The sequence below is a fragment of the Monodelphis domestica genome, chromosome 1 (genome assembly GCF_027887165.1).
Source record: "Monodelphis domestica isolate mMonDom1 chromosome 1, mMonDom1.pri, whole genome shotgun sequence".
Lineage (NCBI taxonomy): Eukaryota > Metazoa > Chordata > Mammalia > Didelphimorphia > Didelphidae > Monodelphis > Monodelphis domestica.
The window spans coordinates 616,316,674-616,339,353 of record NC_077227.1 but is presented as its reverse complement, the minus strand read 5'-3'; the positions used below and the strand labels follow the sequence as shown (position 1 = coordinate 616,339,353).

Here is a 22,680-nt window from a genome sequence, read left to right as displayed (position 1 = left end):
TCAAAAATGACACCCAGATTGTGTACCTGAGGGATTAGAAGGATGATGCTGACTGGAAAGGCAGGAAGAGGTCAAGCTATAAAGAAATTAAATGTCAAGCAGGAGTTTATAATTGATGCTAGAAGCACTTACTAGAGAGTCACTGGGATTTATCGAATAAAGAGTGACATGATCATGAGCTTTAGGAAAATCACTTTGGTTGCTGTGTGCAAAATTGATTAGAATGGACAAATAGATTTTTAAAAATGATACTGATCTCCATTACAATTCACATGCATTTCTATAGTGACAATAGCAAAGCTATAAAAAATGAAAACAGAAAGTCAGATTTAGATCCCCAATAATCATTAATTTAATTACTGATGTTGTAAATGTAAGCTTTCTTCTCTAACAATTCATAACCGTGCATAAAATCACAGATCTAAAATTGGAAGGGACCAGAGAGGCTATCTAGTCTAACTGACTCATTTTATAGGTGAGGAAATTGAAAGTAGGGAAGCTAAGTACATTGCCTAAATTCATACAGATAGTAAATGGCAGAAGTGATTTGAACCCAAGTTCTTTGACTCTAGGTTCAATATACTTTCAACTATAAAGGACTTCCTCTTGTGCTTTTAGAGATGTTTAACATCAGTGTTAATGCTCTTGCTATACATGAAACCAAAAGACATAAGATATTCTCCTGAATGTTTGACCAGTCATCTTTAAGTTTCTTTTCCATGATCTTCATCTGTGTTTCATTCTCTTACAAAAGGAAGGAGTCTAACTCCCAGGTTCTGTGCCAGGTCCTCTCCTCCACACTCTCACATAGTGATTTCATCAGTTTCAGTAGATCCAACTATCACTCCAATTCGACATCATCATATACCAATTCAACAAAGTTCATTGGTTGTTCCATAGAAACCTCAAATTCAATACGTCCAAAATGGAGCTCAGTATCCTTCTACCTCATACCCTCCTCCTTTCCTTCTCCCTTTTTCTCAAGAGTACCACCATCTTTCCAATCGTTAATGTTCAAAACCTTACGAGTCCTTCTTCCCTCTTCCCTCTCACTTCTTACTCATCAAATGCAAAACCAGAGACTGTCAGTTCCAGAGCCAAAATCATTCTTGCATCTATCTATCCCCTACCTCTCTATTCACAAAGCTCAAACCCTAAGATTCTCATACCACTCACCGAGATAACTGCTCATCTCTTGGGGACAATTACTTGATCATCTCTTTTTTGCTCATCAATTATGTTAATGAACATAAAAATCAGTTTAAGTAATAGGTAGAACATAGGATTTGGAATCCAGAAACCTCTGGTTCAAATTCCACCCCATTTACTTAATGAGCTGTTTTGACCCTGGGAGAGTCACTTAACCATGTTGGTTCTGAGATTCCTCATCTGTAAAATAGGGTAATAGCCCCTAGTTCAAAAGGGTTACATGTAAATAAGGTGAAATAATGTATGTAAAGTGCTTTATAAATCATAAATTATTGCATAAATGTGAGTTTTTTATTATGACCAAAGAATCCCCCTAAGAAACTGACTACAGTTTGTGTCCTACATCTGTGGCATAGGATAAAGGACTATTGGGGATACAAGACAGGCAGCTCTCCTGTTCCATGGGCATCACATCATCATGAAGAAGTCTAGCAGACACTCCCACCCCCAACATATTGCTGGGGAGAAGAAGGTAGGGAGAGGTCTATGATGGAATCATAGAAGGATGTGGATAAAAGCTACAAAGAAGTAGTAAATACAAGAGTTTAGATGGACATAACTGGAGAGAATGTCCCTGTCCATGAGACTGTTACTTGTCCTTTGGTCTGTTGTTTACTTTCAACCTCATTTAGACCACTTGCTGAGATGGTTAACCAGAGTGCAGCCAACTTGCATGCTATAGCTTCTTGGAACTACAAGCCAGAGAAGACTGAAAGGTAGGCACCAAAAGTGGATGAGCACCTTTAAAATGGACTCAGCAAACCCTTCTACCTTCCACCAGTTAGTTCTCCCTAAATACCCATACACCCTATCAATGATATTTATAAATGGTCATGGTATATATTGTTTGAGAGCAATCTAATCAAAAAGACTTTTATATTTTAAATGAATAGAGCAGTTATACAAACCAAAATGACTTCTTTTTTTCCTAATTCAGGATAAAAAAAGCAAATAATAAGTATTAAAAGGGCCCAATATATTAAAGCAATCATAAATGTCAGAGGATTCTCGTCCCAGGAAATGCAGCCTAGATATCAATTCTTTAAAGTCCTCTAGAACTTTCCCAAAAAAAGTACCAAAAAATGGGAGAAAAGAAAAAATGAATGATAGGAAAATATTTTTTCTCAATAATCTGCCAGATCTTTTCACTAAACCTGAGATTTCAAAAATAACAACTTGGCAATATACATATTTCTGAGTTCTTCTCTTTAACAAAGTTCTTGCTATATACTGTCAAGATTCAGTCAATATATTGGCTAGTTTTACTGAATTATTTTCACCTACTTTTCCTTTTTAAATCTTTACTATGAGAGAATGCATACATTTGAAAAAGAAGGTGACATTGAAGGCAAAAGAGATTGATAAATGTTTAAAGAATGAAAGATAATGGACAGATGGCTCAAGTGTTGCTCATGTATTCCCCCAAATTTAAAAGGCATAAGAGAAAAGTCTTCCTCTAACCCATCACATAGATCCTCTATTAATGATTTATGAAAGGATTCTGAGCAAGATTGCACAGGGTAAGATGGCAAGGATGGGTTATGACCTGTACCAGTAGAGATGAATTGCACTGTGTATCCATACCAATGAGATCCCAGATTGAACAAAATATTACAGTTTGATCCTTTTCCTCAAAATTTGCTTTACACATAAAGAATGGTAGAAAAACAGATGTGGTCACCAATCACCATATGGAAAAGAATTATTTGCTATAGTTAGAATTTTAATTATCTTTTTAATGCCCTTGCTGGCCCTCTACCCCCAATTGATGTGTGTGGAATAAGCAACAAAAGTGACAAATCCAAATTGGATGATATTTTTCACCAGTAAAGTCTATGGTGGTTAAGGCTTCCTAGCTTCTTTGAAATTATTTGTTTTAACTCTAAAATTCTATAAGATTAAGTTTCACATCCTCATAATTGTGTTAAAAATGTATCTTGTTCTTGTCCTGCTAACCACCATCCCCACTCAGTATAGTAACTAAGTTTATATAGTATCCAGCATAAAGTAACAATAGAGGGCAGTAAGATTGCAAAGGTAAAGAAATATATAGATTGTTCCAAAGATCAAAGCATAACTTGAAATTTTATCATATAATAACCAAAAATCACATCCTGAGAATACATTCTAAATCAGGGGAAGTCATATACATTTTGCTATCAGGGCCTTTTGGTCTTATGTTACATAAATATGAAACAAATTCCAGACACCTGCAGTAACAGCAGAACACCAAATAGTGCTTATAATTGAGATGTGAACATGTTAACTTTAAAGTTTTAATGATAACTGAGATAATTTGGATGTTAATGAGTTAAAACTAAGGTGGCACAGATAAGAGTTGGTCTGTTCCTCCCAAAAACTTATAAAAATGAGACCCCAAACTCTTAAACTCATCCCAGAATCCTTCACTCTTCCCACCCAATTCTGCATGCTTTGTCTTCCTATTACCACTCCAGCCCTGTCTCCTACAATATGCCTCAATAACCTCACCCCAAACCATTTGTCTCTGTACTTTCTGTGCCATTTGTTGCTATACCCTCTGTGCTTTATTAAAAGTATGATTGAAGTGACATCATGACCTTTCTTGATGAGTAACCAAAGAACTAGATGTGCCTGCCCCATTCCAAAATTCTATAAACTAATTAGCAATTCAATAATCTTAGTGTACAAGGTTGCTGAGAATTTCATCAGCATTTCTGGTTCAAACAGCTAAATGTTATCGTTATTCAGTCATCATTTTTAGAAGCTTAGCTATCTCTTGATTTTTTCAGTGTGTGCTGAAAATTAGTACTTTCCAGTATCTAGTCTATGAACCATGAGAGTTCTAATGCTTGGCAAACTTCTATTTTAAAGTTCTTATTTCTTGAAATCCATACTTTAAATACGGACTCCTCTCCATCTTCTACTCCATTTACCCTGGCTTTTGCCTGTTCCCAGGCTCTACCTCTTGAATTAAAGAAAAGCCTAATAGGATACAATAGAAGAATATATCACAAGAAAGAAATGGAAATATTGTACTGGTATAGAGTGCAGTTTGGCTTAGAAAATATAGCATCAGGAAAGTTTGTCATGGACCTCTTAAACAAATGATTCTACAAATTCAAATTCATGGATGGTAAGAGAATGAGTCAAATCCAAAATTCTGCACAAGGAATTTATCCCCCATTCTCATGTGTTCCATTCTACAAATGGAAGCTTCCAAAGTGATAAAATATGTTTCAAACATAAAACAAAATGTTCATCACAATTCTTACTCAATAGTGACTGGCTACTTTGAAGGGATGAAATGTGAAGTACACTTTATGGCTCTGGAAACTTCAGAATTCAAGCATTTATCCTACTTTCCAAGTGGCCTTAGTACAAAGTAACTAATGAGCTAATTGACTATTTCCAAGATTATCAGAAATCACATGATTTAATGAGATAGCATGTTCCAGCAAACTATTTTTAAATTTAGAGGTAATTTTGTGAATGTATTAATTATTATGTCTGTGTGAACATTTTTCACACAAAAAAAGTTGGATCTAAGCAATTGGAAAAATATATATTACACATAGGTAGTGTGTGTGAAGTAAAATACCTCCATCCAAAACCACCCTAACTATGGATGTTAGAGAGTTATGTCATATCTAATGTCCTAGCATCCCTATGAGCATCAGTGTGCAATGTTGACATGGAGGAAGGAGCTAGTGGGGTTTAAAAGGCAAGCTTAGGAAGGAGAAGAATTCTCTTGACTTCCACTTTTAATCAATGGCAAGCTGCCACTTGTGCTGTGGGGATAGGCCTCAATCAGCCAAATGAAGAATCAGTTCTATTCAGGCTAATACCTTAAAGGAAATCTCTCTCTGTCTCTCTCTCTCTCTCTCTCTCTCTCTCTCTCTCTCTCTCTCACACACACACACACACACACACACACACACACACACACATTTTGTTAATAAATGATAATAACTCTTGCCAGACCATTTTTTAATTGTTACATTAGGCTGAATCAATAAAACAAAAATGGCAATTCTTCCTAAAATTATTTTATTTGTGTCATGTCAATCAAACTACCAAAAAATATTTCACAAAGCTGTAAAAAGTAATAACAAAATCATCTGGATGAATGAAAGGTCAAGAATATTAAGAGAATCAATGAAAAAAAATCTGAAGCTGGCTTAGCCATACCAGATTTCAAATTGTATTACAAAGCAATAATCATTAAAACAATGTGGTACTAGTTAAATGACTGATCAGTAGAATAGATTAGGTACAAAATACAAAGCAATAAATTACCATAATAATGCTTGATAAACCCAAAGATCTAAACTTTTGGGATAAGAGATAACCATTTTTAAAAAATTGCTTGGAAAAGTGGAAATCAGTTTAGTAAAAACTAGGTATAGACCAAAATATCATCTCACTCTATAGACCAAGATAAAGCCAAAATGAGCACATGATTTAAAAAGGGTGATGCCACCCACAAATTAGGTGAGCCTAGAATAGTTTCCCTGTCAGATCAATAGATAAGGGAAATTTTTATGACCAAACAAGAGATAAGAAAGCACTATAGGATGCAAAAAGGTTACTTTGATTACATTAAATTTAAAAGGTTTTTCACAAACAAAATCGATGCAATCAAGATTAAAAGGAAAGCAGAGAAAAAAAATTTTACTGGAAATATCGTTGATATTATTGTCTCATTTCTCAAATATATAAAGAACTGAGTCAAATTTATAAAAATAGAAATTCTCCAATTGATAAATGGTCAAAGGATAGGAATAGGCAGCTTTATGATGAAGAAATTAAAGCTATCTATATTCATATAAAAATACTCTAAATCACTCTTGATTAGAAAAATGCAAATTAAAACAACTCTTAGGTATTTATCAGATTGGCCAACATGACAGAAAAGGAAAAAAGGATAAATGTTATAGAGGATGTGGGAAGATTGGGAAACTTATGTACTGTTTGGTAGAGTTTTGATCTAATTCAAACATTCTAGAGAATAATTTGGAAGTATGCCCAAAGGACTCCTAAAACTATGCATACTCTTTGATCCATCAATACCACTTTTAGGTCTCAATCCCAAAGAGATTTATTTTTTATATGGAGAGAAAATGACCTATTTGTATAAACATATTTATAGCAGCTTTTTTGTGGTAGTAAAGAATTGGAAATTAAATGGCTGAACAAGTTATAGTATATGATGGTGATGAAATACTAATTGTGGTATATGAAATGATGAGCAGGATGCTTTCAGAAAAACCTAAACTGATGAACTGTTGCACCTAACCATGAACTGATGAAAAAATGAAGTAAGGAGAATCAGGAAAATATTGTACAAAGTAAAAAGCAATATTGTTTGATAAATAAGTTTTGAATGACCTAGTTCTTCTCAGCAATACAGTAATCTAAGACAATTCCAAAGATTCATAATGAAAAATGCCATCTGCCTCCAGAGAAAGAATTGATGAAATCTGAACACAAATATAACATACTATATATTCCTCTTTCTTTTTTCTTTTATTCAAGACTCTTCCACAAAAAGACTAATATGGACAAATGCTGTACATGCTTGCACATGTAAAATCTATGTCATATTGACTAATAAGACAGAAAAGTGAAATTATATATTTTAGAGTGGATGCGAGAAAATTGGGACCTTAATTGCCAATGGTGAAGTTGTAAATTGAACCATCCATTCTGGAAAGCCATTAGGAACTATGTATGTCCAAAAGGCTATAAAATTGTGCATACTCTTTGACCTAGCAAAACCAATACTAGGTCTCTATGCCAAAAATTTTTGTTTGTTGGGTTTTTTTTTTTTAAGGAAAATGAACAAAAATATTTATAGCAGCTCTCTTTGTAGGGACAAAGAATTAGAAATTTAGGGGATACTCCTCAATTGGAAAATGGATGAAAAAGTTATAGTATAGGATTGTGATGGAATACTAATTGTGCTACAAGAAATAATGAAAAGGATGTTTTTTTCAGAAAAACTTGGAAAAGACTTACATGAATTGATGCAAAGAAAAGTAAGCAGAACAGAAGAATATTGTACACAGTAACAGGAATATTGTATGATGATCAACTAGGAATAACAGCTATTCTCAGCAATACAATGACGTAAGACAATTCTAAAGGACTCATGATGAAAAATTTTATCTTCTTCCAGAAAAAAAACTGATAATTGTCTGAATGCAGATTGAAGCATACTTTTTTATAACTTTCTTCATTTTTCTTGTTCTTTTTTTCTTTTGATCTGTATTTTCTTTCACAACATAACTAATATGGAAATAGGTTTTGCTTGACTTGCAAGATTATACACATATATCAAATGCTTCACTTCTCAAAGGGTTTGAGGAAAAAAGGAAACAGATTTGGGAACTAAAAATTTTTTAACATGTTAAATTTTTTTACAGGTAATTGTTAAGAATAATAAAATATTTGAAAAAATTATTTTTGTGGGAGGAAAAATACATGGTATCTTTAGGTGCCTAAGAATGTAGAGCAACAGAGAAGTTTTATTTCTCATGGTTCTAAAATTCAACTTTCAAAAAATTTTTATAGATTTCTTACAAAAGTGGCTTTATAATGTAACTAAGCATAGTTTTCATCTCTAGCACAATAGATTCATATTCTTATGATACAGACTACTAGTGGAAGCTAGCAAGTCAAATTCTACATTAGGCAAGTTTGTCTTAGAGTTCATCCAAAGGGCTGAATTATGTAAGTACCACCAGGAAGTGGGAATAAGACAGTTTCAGTTAAAATGTATGTATTCAATACAAAATTATCATGATGCTCCAGGAAGTCATTATGATGTTTTAAAACATGAAACAATTAATTCAAAATGACATTTTACAAACTTTTTCTTATCTTAAAACTTTTCTAACTTGAAAATAATAAGATATTGAATTAAAGACCAAGATACTTAACCATGAATCAAGTCTGCTGTATTTCACTAAATTACCCTATGAAAACTTGATATCTATTACATTATCAATTATATCAACTTTAGCAAATAAAATTATTTTATAAAAGCCAATTGAAAATTGATATAAGGAGTGTGAGGGGAAAATCAGTTTATTCATTCATGGCTTCAGTTAGGACTTATTTACTCAAATCAATATAATGAGTGAGATAATTATCTCATTAAGATCCAGAAATAGATGCTATTACTCAAAGAAAATTATTCATAAAATCTCAGAGAAACCTAACCTGATTCCCTTGGGCAAGCAGAGTTTTCAGTCTGGCTATTTCAGCTCGGAGCTCACGAATGAGTTTGACGTTAGGATCCTCATTAATGGTAGGCTTGTTGATGATGTTTTTGGCTCTATTTGCATATCGAAGAGTACTTAGGGTTTCTCCATAATTGACATCAGCAGGTGAAATAGCTGTGAAGAATGAATTCCAAAATTATTTATCCAGCAGTGTGAGTTTAATTTAATACAAACTTGGTTCATAATCTAAAAGTCAGATTAATGTCAGGTTATTGGATAGATAGTTTGGATAAATATTCACTGCTCTAGTAATGAATATTAAAAATTAGCTAAGATTTATAAGGAGAGTGTTCACTACTAAACTATATTCCAGTTAGCTTGACTTGATTCTACAATTAAACATTTAGTGATCAAAATATTTTTGTACCTGAAATTTAATTCCCATAGAAAAAGGATGTAGTGTGTTGTTTTTCTTAAATGAATAGAAAAGCATTATCATTATATTAATATGACCCAACGGAAAAACATGAGATTAAAAGAATGAGAGCTGAAGGACAGCTTCTCAACCAAGGAATGTGGATCCCATGCAGATGGTGCAGGGTCTTCTTGCTCTGCTTTTCTACCAAACACAAAAGAAAATATATTTTTGTTTTCCTTATTCATACAGTTAAATCATAATTATTTACAAAACACTAAAGAGAATAGGTGTGATTCTGTCCTAAGACATCTGAGAATTACTACAAAGAGCATACAACTTCCAGAAGCTTTTGCAAAACTCTGCAAAAGAAAAACTTGATCTAAAAACAAAGGAATAAGCAAATTCCAGGAGTTTCTTTGGTAAAACATTATAAAAAGAAATGTAAAGCAAAAAATGAATAGAGACAAAATTTGAAACGTTGCCAATGGCTAGCCCTCAATGTAGAATGTTGTATAAGATTTTGTTATTTATAGATGCATACATATTCACAATACAATTGAAATGTCTGAACAATACAAAAAAATACCAATTTATTCTAACATATATAAATATGCATTTTTATATATAAAATTATGCCTATAGATATAATCTTATTTCTTGATTGCCAAGATTGCTAGTTACAAAAGGGAAGCAAGGGAAAGAGATCCAAGAGATTCTTTAAGCCTAAATATATTAACTTCCTAGATGGAGAGAGAATCTAGGTTATCATTTCATGAGGAAACAAAGTCCTTAATTTACCAGCCCCCATGTAAATAACACATACTATTGCTAGTGAAGCTACTACTATGAGAAGGAAAAAGAGAATGAGTAGACCAGGAAGAAATTCACCATGAAACATGGCGGGATGCAGGAAGCATACTATCTGGTATATTTCTATTCTAACTAATTAGTCTTGCCAAATTAGGAATGTACAATAAATCTAGTTTCTACTTCTTGATAAAGTGCATAGCTTTATTAAAAAGAAGTTGACTTTTCAAAGTCTACATTAAACTAAGCTTCACCAATCTCTGATAGATGAATAATCAAATGATTTCAAGAGTAATCCACCTTAAATCAAAGAATTTTATAGCTAGACAGTTACTCAGAGGTCATTGTGTCATGTTATACATGAGAAAACTGGGACCCCAAAATGTTAGATAACTTGCAAAAAGCAAATCTTTGTTGCCTCAGTCATTTCATCTTTTGATCATTACAGTAGTAGCAGGTTGTTATCAAGACACAGCTGAATCCACTAATTCACAATTCAGAGTTCTTTATACTAAACCTTGAAACAACTTCAGAAAGTCTGTTCTTTAATATTTGCTATCATCTATTCTGAATATGACTGTAGTACATGAAGGTCTGACACCAGGATAACTACTGACTACTATACTTTGTGATGAAAAAATCAGAAATTATCATACTAACTAGGACCCATGTCTCTTTCTCTACCATTCCAATCACATTATTGCCTTTTTTTATTTTTCATTTCTGTTGCTGCTGCTACTATCTTTTAATGAAATTACATATCAAATTGTATATAGAAGGCAATTATGTGCTCTTAACCAATGTAAATGGAAGTGAATAAAAACCGATCTATGTAGAATAAAGCAACTACTCTCAAATCAAACTTTAAAAAATATTCATAATGGGTAATTAATTAGGTTCCTTCAAGAAAAAAATCTTTTCAGAATTAATCTGTAGGCTTGTGATAATTATGGATGAAATGGGGGAGAAGTTGTTTCTACATTTAAAAAAGGGGAGATTCACTAAAATCAAAGATATAACGTAGGAAAATAAAATTTTAATCACATTTTGTTACTTAACCTTATAAAGAAAAGGTTTCAGAGTCCTTTGCACATCAAAATGAGTCACTGTTAACCAAAAAAAGTAGCTAAACCTCTTGGCACTAACTTTTTTTTTTTACTTTTGGCACTAACTTTAAAAAAAACAATTCTCCTAAAATACTTTTAGATTGCCATATTATTCTGAGGCTGAAGAGGCATCCACCACATCTAATCAACAGGCATAATGAATAATAAATTTGAAGCAATACTATTTCCCAACAAGGGGGGGGGGGGGGGGGAGAGAGCTAAATATAAGAAAAGCTTCCCTGCCCTTAGACTCAGCAAACCCTATCTCTGAAAGTGGTGGAGTTGAGGTGTAATACCAAAGAAAAACCTAAGGAAGAGACTTTCTGGGATGCTCAAGACTTTTATGAAACTAATTTTAAGAATTTAGAAACAACTTATAATATTTTAGGGGAAAATGTATGGAATAATTAGTTTTTTTATGATAATCTACTTAAAACATGAAGAAAATAGAAACTTCATTCAATATTTACTGATTTACTCATAATACTATCAAGAAAAATAAAAAATATCTTCCCTTTCATTAATCACTAGATTTGGATATTAGGAGATTATTGAAAACTTTTGAGAGAATTTTTAAATCAAGTTTTACTTATTAAAATGTTATGTTTGTTTTTAATTTCAATATTAACCATATTTTCATATATAAAAGAAAACCCACTTTTTTTTATTCCTATGGCTCATGATATATACAAAGCTACAAAAATGGATGATGACAACATATATTTTTCTCTTTCAAATACTGAATATAAGGATATTCTTCATTTTTTAGAACATAAATATGGAGTATTATCTGTGTTAAAAATAAAAAAAGAGGGGTTCAAGAATGGTACTTTTGTGCCATGGAGAGAGTACTGAACTGTCTCAGAAATCTCAGCTTAATGCACTAATTGCCCATCACCATCGAATCTCAATTTCTCTAGAACTATTTCCACATCTATAAAATTAAGGAAAACACATTTGCCATGCTCTAAAATTTGATGATACTAGGCCCTGTACTTCCAAATTTTAAGCACAAAAAATATATACTTTTTTTTTTAATTCTGGAAATTTTAAACAACTTTTTTTACCTTTGAAATTGCATTTTCTTTTTAAAATGCACAAAAATAAACAGTATTTTTACTGTTTTCACTCAGCACTTTATTGCAAATATCAAGATTTATGTTTTCACAACTATAGGCACCAGGGTATAATGAAAAGAGCACTCACTGTATTTGGAGGTCAGATTATCTAGGTTAAAGAATATGCTTCCTTCCTTACCAGCCATTTGCCCAACAAGTCTCCTAAACCTCAATGAGCCTTGGCTTCATCATATGTAAAATAGGAATGTTAACATTTGTGCCACCTACCTCAGACAGTTGTGGTAAGAATGAAAGTGTTTGTAAAATAAATCCTTACACAAATGTGAAATAATCACTGAACTCATTGAGATCACACCTTGAGACAATAGAGAAGAAAGAGCAAAGGCCCCAAGAGATAGGCTTAGGGGATAGACAGTAGGCAGGGATAAAATCGATTAAGATACTAGAGACTAAGATGGAACAGTGGAAAATGTAGGGGGATAACCAGGACAGATCAGTCATGAAAACATAAAGAAGAGAGAATGCAGATGAAGAAGCACTCCACTGGATCAAAGACTATATAGAAAGACCAAGAAGGATGGTGACTGAAAAAAAAGCCCACTAAATTTGGATTTTAGGAGATTATAGGTTAACTTTGGAGAAAATTTTTTTGAATCAAGTTTTATTTGTTAAAATTTTGCCAATTTTAATATATAAAAGAAAGTCAATTTTTCATTCCTATGGGCCATTTTCCCTGTAGATTATAAAGAATTATATAAATTCATATTTATTCTTACTATAACCCCCCCCAAAAGAAAAAAATTCTCTACCTCTCTTATAAGCAAAAATAAGACTTAGGTATTTACCCCACACACCATTACTTGGTTTTTATAATCAATTATCAGACATAGGTTCAATGATTTAACAATATTTTGGTTATTAATACACACAGGATACAAGTCATATTAGCTGATATGCTTTAAGACAGAAAAAACTATTAACTGAAAAAGGTACAAATGGTGTGAATTCCTACCAAGGAACATTAAGTCTAAATACACAGAACTGTTTCATACAAGGTACAACATATGCTGGAGAAAAAAATTTAAAATCTTACTGGCAATCATGATAGTTTTAGAGTTTCCTCCAAGGCTATCTTTTAGCAACCAAGTCAAAACAGAGTCCCTGTAAGGCACAAATACTTGCTTCTTCTTTACAAGAGGGTATGCGGCATCCTGAGATAAATCAGCTGTGGGAAAAAAATAGTCTCATGAAGTATTTTTTTTCCTTAATTTTAGTTCAAAAAAGCTTTAAGCTATTACTATGCAACAAAAACCCTATAAACTAAATTGCTTTCTACATTGTAACAACATAGAAAGAGTTATAGAAGAAAGCTAGGAGAAACATTGCCACTTACCTAAGGCAGAAATGACATTTCCCAGAGTAACTAGGGATTTGTTAATGTTCCCTCCTTCTTTCAATCTAACCCCGGTAGCGCCAGTGGCATCTGCTCTTTCGCTCCCCGCCAGATCAACCAAGTGGATCTTGCTCACAGTTTCACATGGCATTTCTGAATCAAATTTTGCCTGGAGTAAAACACACAAACAAAAATAAAAAGGTCCATGAGCCTCTGATGCTATTTATGAAACAAATTTTAATTATTTCACACTCCTCACTGTGGTTTCTTGTGGTATGGCCTGGAAAATTTTATTTGCTATTTGCTTTTTCGCTTGTTTTATAGCCCTTCGTGGTGATCATGAAACTGAAAGTCAAATTTAATACAACCAATATACCTCAACTTAAATGGTACGGTATTACTTCCTTTATTGAGGAAAAACAACAGTAACCATTCGTCCAACTAAATAGGTCTTATTATTAAAACTTTATATGGGTTGTTTGTTCAGGTATAGGATGAAACAGATGCAGCCGTTGAGGTCAGTTCAAAGACTGAGTTTATCCAACTCTGTGATAAGTTTCTTCACACATGATATAAGAAATCAGGGGAAATGTTTTGTTTTGTTTTGTTTTGTTTTGTTTTGTTTTTTTAAAAACCCTTACCTTCCGTCTTGGAGTCAATACTGTGTATTGGCTCCAAGGCAGAAGAGTGGTAAGGGCTAGGCAATGGGGGTCAAGTGACTTGCCCAGGGTCACACAGCTGGGAAGTGTCTGAGGCCAGATTTGGACCTAGGACCTCCCGTCTCTAGGGCTAGCTCTCAATCCACTAAGCTACCCAGCTGCCCCCGTTTTGTTTTGTTTTTAATCAAGGTTCTTCAAAATGGAAATCAGAATTGGAAACAATATTTTTCTTTTTGACTTAGACTTAAAAGATAGGTTAAAACTCAAATAAGAAGGAAAATCTTTGTAGATTCCCAAAAGAAATATAAAAGTATCTAGAAACCCTAAAAAAAATTAAAGCTATATGAATGAATTTCCTATAGACTGGTATGCACCTCCACCTAGATGTCCTGCTGGTCTCGCAAAGAAGGCAAAATGTTATCCAGAAAGAGATCTGACTCAGCAATTATAGAAGTACCTTTTATATTTATTACCTAAAAAATCAGAAATTGTGTTTCAAAATATATCACATCCTCAAAACCTATTCAAGGAAAAAAAATGCATGCATTCATCAAATATTTTTTGAGGATCTGTGCAGGGTTCATAGATTTATGTAAAGGGTTCAGAGATGAATGAGAAACTGAGGTTTAAAGGAACTTCCTGTGTAGCAAAGGAGGCAAGACATGTGTACAATAATATAATTATTACATGTGAACAATAATAAGGTATCCAAGAACAGCTTCTCTTTATAATTCCAAATACAACAATTTTTTACAATCTAACAACTTTTAAGTATTTCAAAAAGTTGCCTGTTATACATGGAATAAACATTCATGTTGAAGCTATCCACTTAATACTTCTGTTCAGATTTAGGAATCACAGACTTAATCTCAAAGACTCTACAAGAGACCTTGGAAGCTGTCTTCTAAACTGACCCATTGATTTTCAAAAAAGAAAAAGTGATAATCATGATGGTGACATGCCTTGCCTGAGGCCATCAGATAATAAGAAGCAGCAGCATGATTTGAAACCAGGTTCTCTGACCACAGAATCAAGCATCTTTCCATCACACCATGCAGCCTCCCATGAAATGATAGTAGGACATCCAGGTGAAGATGCACACCAGTCAGGAGGAAATTAATTTCTGAGTTTTTATAAGACTTCTAGAGAACATTTGATTTACCTCAGAGATCTACCCAAGTTTTCTTTCCTGTATAAGTTTTCATCTGACTTTTTAAGTCTAAATAAACAAAAAGAAATGTTATTAGTATTTCTAATTCTGAAATTAATTTTGTTTCCAAGGCACCTGGCAAAAATCAATTTTCCTAGTTCCTAAAATAGTATGCAAAGAAACTAATCATAGTACTGGATAATCTCAGAGTTAGAATTGACCACAAAGTTCAACTTGGGCCTGAACAAACATTCTTTCTGTAAAAGAAATAATAAAAGAAATAAAACCAATAAAGTTCAAAGACAAAGGGGAAAGATTTTCTGACTATTTGAAACTAGAAATCAAAATATCACAATTAGGCACTAAGTACATAGATGTAAACATGTCACAAAGTATATCAAATCAAAAAATGAGGAACTGAAGACCTCAAATAACAAAAATGCCATTGACTTTAACTATACAGAGGAGAATTTTTCATTTCCTCTGAACTGTGAAGTATTCAAGGAATTTTTTTGATCCTGGATCTTCTTATCTTAAAAATGCTGAAAGTATAGTGGTAACTCATAGGCAAGACCCCTCTGCTGATCAGTAAAGGAGCTTTGACCTGCTCCATCTTTTCTTACTTGGGCTACATCAATCCTCCTTAGGCAGACTTGTGGTGCCAGGCTTAGTGAAGACACTGATCACCTTTAGCTCAAATTTCCCAAACTCAAGTGATTGACCAATCTCAGTTTCCCCTGGAGCAAGAACAAATGTACTACTATAGGATTTTTTCCCCCTAAACTAGAAGATGCCTCTAATTTATAAAAAACAACTATAGGGCAGATTTTTCCACTATTTCAATTTAACTGACCTTATGAAGGTTCTTGAAGTCTTCCAGGTATTTTATCTATTTTATCTCACCTGATCTTCACAACATACTATATAGTTTCAATAGGAATTATTAATTTTAAAATTATTAATATTTTTCATATAAAAATTGAGCTAACAATGTCAGAGATGAGATTTGAACCCAGTTCTCTGCTGATTCCGAGTCTAAAAATCTTTCCATTAAAATATATTTCTAAACGCTTAAATGTTAGATCATAATTTTTTTCTCCAAACATTTTGGACTTTTGAAAAACATCTGATCTGTCCTCCACTAAAGTCTACACTGATGCCTCAGTATGGAGATTAGCCTTTGTTCTTTAGAAATTATGCCAGTGGAGAATAAATTGGCAGATCTTATCCACATTTACTTAAAAAGATATTTGATCAAATGTGGCCTCAGACACTTCCCAGCTGTGTGACCCTGGGCAAGTCACTTGACCCCCATTGCCTAGCCCTTACCTCTCTTCTGCCTTGGAGCCAATACACAGTATTGACTCCAAGTTGGAAGGTAAGGGTTTAAAAAAATATATATTTGAGGCTGGCTCTGCTGATAAACTGTATACCTGTCAGCAAAGGACTAACACAAACTCAGGTGATGAGTATATTGGCATATCACTTTGTAAAGACCATCTACTATAGCAGAGCTGAGATATTATCTAGATGAATGGAAGACATCTATTCCTAAGAGATCCCAGTAGCTCCTTCAAATATGAATCTACTTTGCTGGTCTAAGTATTAAACTGAATTTTAATTGTAATAACTTCCATATATATTCAACATGACTTTTGATTACAATGAATTTTTGTGTTAGTACTCATAAATGTTAATTTCTCCTTTCATATCATTCTAATAATCATAATCAAGTTTGTTGGGGGAAAGCCATGGAGTGATAATGGACCTTGATACAATTATTCACCTTGGTTTCCAGCTGACTTGACTCACAATCTATTATCTCCCACAGAGTTTACAAGAATAAAAACTTTTGCTTAATTAAGCATATGAACAGGTTTTTAGGTCTAGCATAGAACCGAAGTCTGCTAAGAATTTAAGGGTCTACATAAAGACATTTCAAGCTACTCTAACTGCAATACCTGAGAAACTGTAACTATCACACACTCAATTCTTAATTAAAAATTTTTTTTCAATCACCTTTGTCCACCTCTTGCTCTAAGTAACAATAATAATTAGTTCCCATATGTTGCTTATCAAAAACTAGACATTAGGCATTCAGGAAGTGCATTTGCTGATTGAAGGGCTCTTAGTTCTCTTTACCTGAGTGAAGTTGATGGTAAAAATGGCATGAGACCTGCTGCTAACATCATTCATTCCTGTTGCAGCAGTGGTTCGATTTATATTCCCTGCATCCATAAGTTCTTCTACATCACTGTAATTTTGTACTAAATGTTTTGACAAATCTGAAGTATAAAAACCAATAGAAAAAAATCTTTACAATGTTCATTAATTATAAGTTTTGTCTATCAAATATCATATAATTGTGGCAATAAGCAGCCTAATAAGAATACTATCTGCTTTTTTAATGCAAGAATATAATCTTTTTAGTTTTTGGTCATGCATTGCATTTCATTCTAAAATCTGAAAATTATAAAGGACATAAGTAGTCATATAAGTCAATAGTGATTGATATTCTCAAATGAGCCTTTTTCATTATTAATAAGGTTAGAGAGGTTTTCATGTCTTTGAATTTTCCCCAATCCATCAATCCCTCACAGTTGTATTGCCTGGAGTATGAACCACCCCTCTGTATCCTTGGTCCAAATCAACTGCTTTTCTTGTCTTTGTTTTCTTTAGTCTAATTCCATGTCATCTATAAGCACATCATTTTCTCCAAAACTCTCCCTCTTCTAGTTGAAAACATCACGTCCTCCCAATCACCCAGGCTTATGCTGGTGACATTCTGGACTCTGCACTCACACTAAATCCACACACTTCCTCCAAAGCCAAATCTTGACTGTTCTATCATCACAATGTCTTTTATATGTCCCCCTCTATCCACTCACTATAGCCCCCACCTAAGTAAACACCACCAGTCTCTTATTACCTCTCACTTAACCTTCCAATTGGCCTCCCTCTGTCAAGTCTCTGCCCACTCTAATTCATGATCCTTTAAGATACCAAAGTGACTTTCCTAAGACTCAAGTCCAACCACGTCACCCTTTGCTCAGTCTAGTCTGGCAGCTCACTGTTATCTCCAGGATCAAACAAAAAATCCTCAGCTACAACAAGCTCTCTATAACCTGGTTCTTTCCTATCTTTGTCTCCAATTCTTCTCTCCAGATACTAAAATTAAGCTGTTCTGACTACTTGTAGTTTCTCACACGAAACTTCTTGACTTTGAATTGGTTGTTTCCAATACCTAAAATGTTCTGCCTCCTCACCTTCAACCTATTCGTTTCCTTGCCTTCCTTCAAAATTCAACTCAAGTTACACCTTCCAAAGAGCCCTCTCCAAGTTCACCTTGCTGGTAGGGCATTCCTTTGAAATTAGCTTCCCCCCGTAATGATAGAAATTGATACTGCATCTGTATCCTAGGGCTCTTGGGAATTCTCTTAAGGAACCTCCATGAAGATTCTAGCTGGCTTCTTAAGGTAACCCTTCACTCCTCTTTCTCTATTTCTACTTACCAAGATCCTAATTAGTCCAAGTAATTAACTAACTCTTTGTTAACTATGATACCCCTATTCTATATGTAGCTTTTAATGTACTTAATTATTTCCATGTTTTCTCCTCCATTTGAAAATCAGCTCCTTTCAGGTAGAGAATTTTTTTTTGCCTTTCTTTGTATTTCAAGCACCTATAAAGTGCCCGGCACATACTGTTTAATAAAGGTTTCTGACTGAAACTCATGGGGTCTATGAAGTTAGGGTCCAAGTACGGTTTCACTATACTTGGACAAAACAATTTATCATAATGATTTTTGCAAATTCTTTCCATTTTTTTCTGTTTGTAGCCCTTTTATTTTCATCCTTGAATACTCATGGAATGAATTTGCTTAGCTGGATGTCCTGAAAAAATTTCTTTAAACTATTTTTATCTTTTACTGTATCTCTTTGCTTAATGGGGGTTCTGCTCATAATCATTGTTCCTTGAACAATTTAACAAATGAGTTTATATTCTAAGTCAGTAATGTTTTTGGTAACTATTTGGCAAGTCAGATTACTGGTGACAATCAATCAAAACACTTTTACTAAGCACCTCAAAAGATACTGCTAGGCATTCAGAATACAAATGCAAAGAATGAAACAATTCCTACTCACAAGAAGACTTTTAGGCTCTCTTGGTATCCTTGTTGTGGCAATTAGCTATGCACAAATTTGGTGACAAAATTATTATAATCAGTGCTTATGTTACATATATGGTCCTCCTTGCATTTTAGATTTTCCATTACTTGTTTAATTTCTTTAAAGTTTTGTTGTTTCAATCCTACATCATCTTTTTTTGCACTGTTATTCTTTCTTGTGCTTTTACTAATTCTGATCTTAGCTCTGACTCATCAATAGACTGAATATAAGTAAATGATTTAGGGATAATTCCCAAAATAATACATCTTTTCCTGTATATAAAGTATAATTGATTTCATTTTCAGGGTATGGTATTAAGTTTGCCATGTCAAACACCAACATATTGCTTTCACAAAGACAATGTTTGTCATATAAAGATGTAAGACTTTTGTGCAATCCACAAATCTTTGGCCTTTCTCATTTCATTTATAAACTACTATGAGTATACTCAAAAAAAATTCAATTTTGGAAAATGATAAAGTAGAGCAATGATCTTATCTACAAATTTAATGTCTCTACTTAATTTTTTTAGATGGACAGCATAAATATCTTTTTATAAAAACACCCACAGACAAAACTACAAATGTCCTTCATGGTAGGAATTCTAAGAACCCTTCTATTATCATTATGTGCATTAGGGGCAATAAATGTAGAAAACTGGCAACTCTTCTTTGGGAATAATAATAATACATACATTAAGAATATCAGGAATAATAATATGATAACAATTGTAACTAAGAACAAAGCAGATATTACTTACCCTGCATGAAAACATTTGAAAATTAATCTTAAGATGGCTCTTCAAGCCAGGAGTTTTACTTAATACATAAAACAATGTCTTTTTAAAAAAAATTAGTTTGGGGACAGCTACATGGCTCAGTTGGTATAGCAATAGGCCTGGAGATAAGAGGTCCTGGGGTCAAATCTAGACTCAGACTTCCTAGCTATGTGACCCTGAGCACATTTCTTAATCTTAATTGCATAGTCCTTACCACTGTTCTGCCTTGGAACTTAGGAGGTGGAACACCATGGATAGGAAGCATCAAGGAGGTCAATTTGGTTGGAATGTAGAGTAAGAGAAAAAACAAGATCATTGACAGAGAGCTAGATGAGACCTCAGATGAAGAAAATGAGACCCAAAAAGCCTTTGTACTTTGACTGTGGTCATACAGTGAGTAAGTAAGGCTATGAGCCTAGGCCCTCTGACTCCAACTCCAGAGCTCTCTCCACTGAAGCACTGGAATTCAGTGTGGTAGAATTTGCTTATTTTAAATAAGTACATAAAAATTCTTATATTTCAAGTTCAAAAGGAAGATTAACTAACAATTTACTTGTGCCATGTATAATTTTTCTTTTCCAAGCAACACCTTTCTAAAACCTTATACTCATACTCAAAAGCACAAAGCAATGAAGTATATATATACTCTTACCTTCAACATAAGGTCCTTCTTTGGGATGCTCACGAACTCTCAAATTGTAGGTTTTTGATGACTTCCTCCTAAGGAGATCTCTCACACGTTCATTATAGATTTCAAGGTAGCTAAAAAATTGGATTTAAATTAACTTAAATTTCAATATATTTTAATGCATACAAATTTCAACTCCAAATGGAGAATATAATGTGAGTAAAGAATCAATCTGTAATTTTCCTATAAAAAAAAGAAAACTTATATACATTCACATGAAAATCAGAGCCACAGCAACACATTCACACTTAGAAGAGTCATGTGTCTGAGGTAATTTTATAAGCCAAACCCAATAATCTAATTAGCTTATATTTAGATGTATAGATACTGTCTAGCCAACTTATTAAAGAGAAAAATTTTGCTTCCCTCAATTCTCACCAATTAGCAGAATGCTATAATATCTATGATATGAAGGTCAGGCTAGAGCTACAGAGAGAGTATCACACAAAACCAATTCAGGAAGGTTCCCCCCAACTCACAGACAAACTGGGTTCCAAAACATTTAAGTCAGTGATTTTATAACCTGGAAATAATACTATAACAAAGAGTGAGATTCTCTGTCAAACCCCACAAAAGTCTATAATCTATCTAAAAGGAAGTATTAAAGAATCTAACCACTACATATAGTTCAATAAGGATCCCTTTCCCCCAATGAAATTTGATCAGCTCTAAGTTAATGTTGTAAGGCTGGGAGAAAGTTGTACTTATAAGGAAAGCTAGTAAGGGATGGGAATAGGATTTGAAGAACTACAGGGGCTCCATGGTTTCTAGGGGTAAAGAGCTGTCAAATACCAAGAATTCCCACTAGTGCTAACTCCAGAGATACATGCTAGCCTTGAGAAGATTTCCTATCATTCTGTCTTTCTCCTGAAGACCCCATAGAATGGCTTTCTTCTCTCCTTTTAACTGCTACCACCTACTCAAGAGTTTCTTCTCCCATTCCTCAACAGATAAGTGGTCAAGGGAAATTAATTGTAAGTTACTAACAACTATGATACAAATTCTTCAAATCAAAACAATCCTGTCATTTTTATTCATTCTCAGCAAAATAGTAAGGAAAGCAAAAGATTGGGGAAATTGATGTAGAAACTGTGAAAAGACTGGCACACTAATCTGATGTGGTTGCATCTATAAATTGACACAAGGAGCAGCTAGGCAGCACAGTGGAAAAGTGCCTAGCTTGGAGTTAGGAAGACCTGGCTTCAAATGTAACCTGAGACACTTCCTAGCTGTCTGACACTGAACCAGTCACAATCCTAATTGTCCAGCCCTTACTGCTTTTCTGCTTGAAATCAATACTTAGTATTAAATCTAAGACAGAAGCTATAGGTTACCCCCCAAAAAAAAAAGGAACTGATACAACCATTTTAGAGTTTAATTTGTAATTATGCTATGAAAATTACTAAAATGATTACCCTTTGATCTAAAGATGGTAAATTCTCTAAGGAGTCAGTGATAAAAAATAGTAAAAATAATTATTTAAATTATTTAAAATAACACTTTGTAGTAGCAAAGAACTAGAAACAAAATAGATGCTCATCTTTTTGGGAATGGCTAAATAAATTTTAGTACATGAAGATAACTGAACAAAGACTATTGCAACTATATAGAGAGAAGCAGAGGAAGACTTACATGAACTGATGCAAAATGAAGTAAATAGAATCAAGAAAGCAATATACACAAAATGACAGCAATGTGAATGAAAAGAACAATCAGCCATATTAATAGTCCTAACATGCAAGTCTGACCCTTTCACTCCCTTATTCAGTAAATTCTTGTAGTCCTTTATTATCTCCAGGATCAAACAGACCTGTCTGGCTTTAAAACCTTTCATAAACTGGCCTCTCTCCATATTTCCAGTGTGTTGCACTTCCTTAACACAACACTCCCATCCCCTGACTGGAGAGTTTTCATTGATTGTCTCTCTCCCATGCCTAGAATGCTCTTCTTCTTCATTCCTGACTCTTGGCTTCCTTTAAGTATCAAATAAATTTATACCTCTAAGAAGTCTTTCCC

At 33.6% G+C, this 22,680-nt stretch overlaps 1 protein-coding gene across 3 annotated transcripts in view; it reads right to left on the bottom strand.

The window, feature by feature from the left end:
• Positions 1 to 22,680, bottom strand: part of KIF16B (kinesin family member 16B) — a 341,792-nt gene that overhangs the window by 271,693 nt on the left and 47,419 nt on the right. For all 3 annotated transcript variants that reach the window (XM_056813860.1, XM_056813861.1, XM_007476655.3), the window contains exons 6-10: positions 20,629 to 20,738; positions 17,172 to 17,314; positions 13,221 to 13,389; positions 12,921 to 13,052; positions 8,416 to 8,591 (exon numbers count right to left, since the gene is read on the bottom strand). In XM_056813860.1, coding sequence (XP_056669838.1) covers positions 8,416 to 8,591; positions 12,921 to 13,052; positions 13,221 to 13,389; positions 17,172 to 17,314; positions 20,629 to 20,738 — 730 coding nt within the window. The remainder of the gene's footprint in view (positions 1 to 8,415; positions 8,592 to 12,920; positions 13,053 to 13,220; positions 13,390 to 17,171; positions 17,315 to 20,628; positions 20,739 to 22,680) is intronic.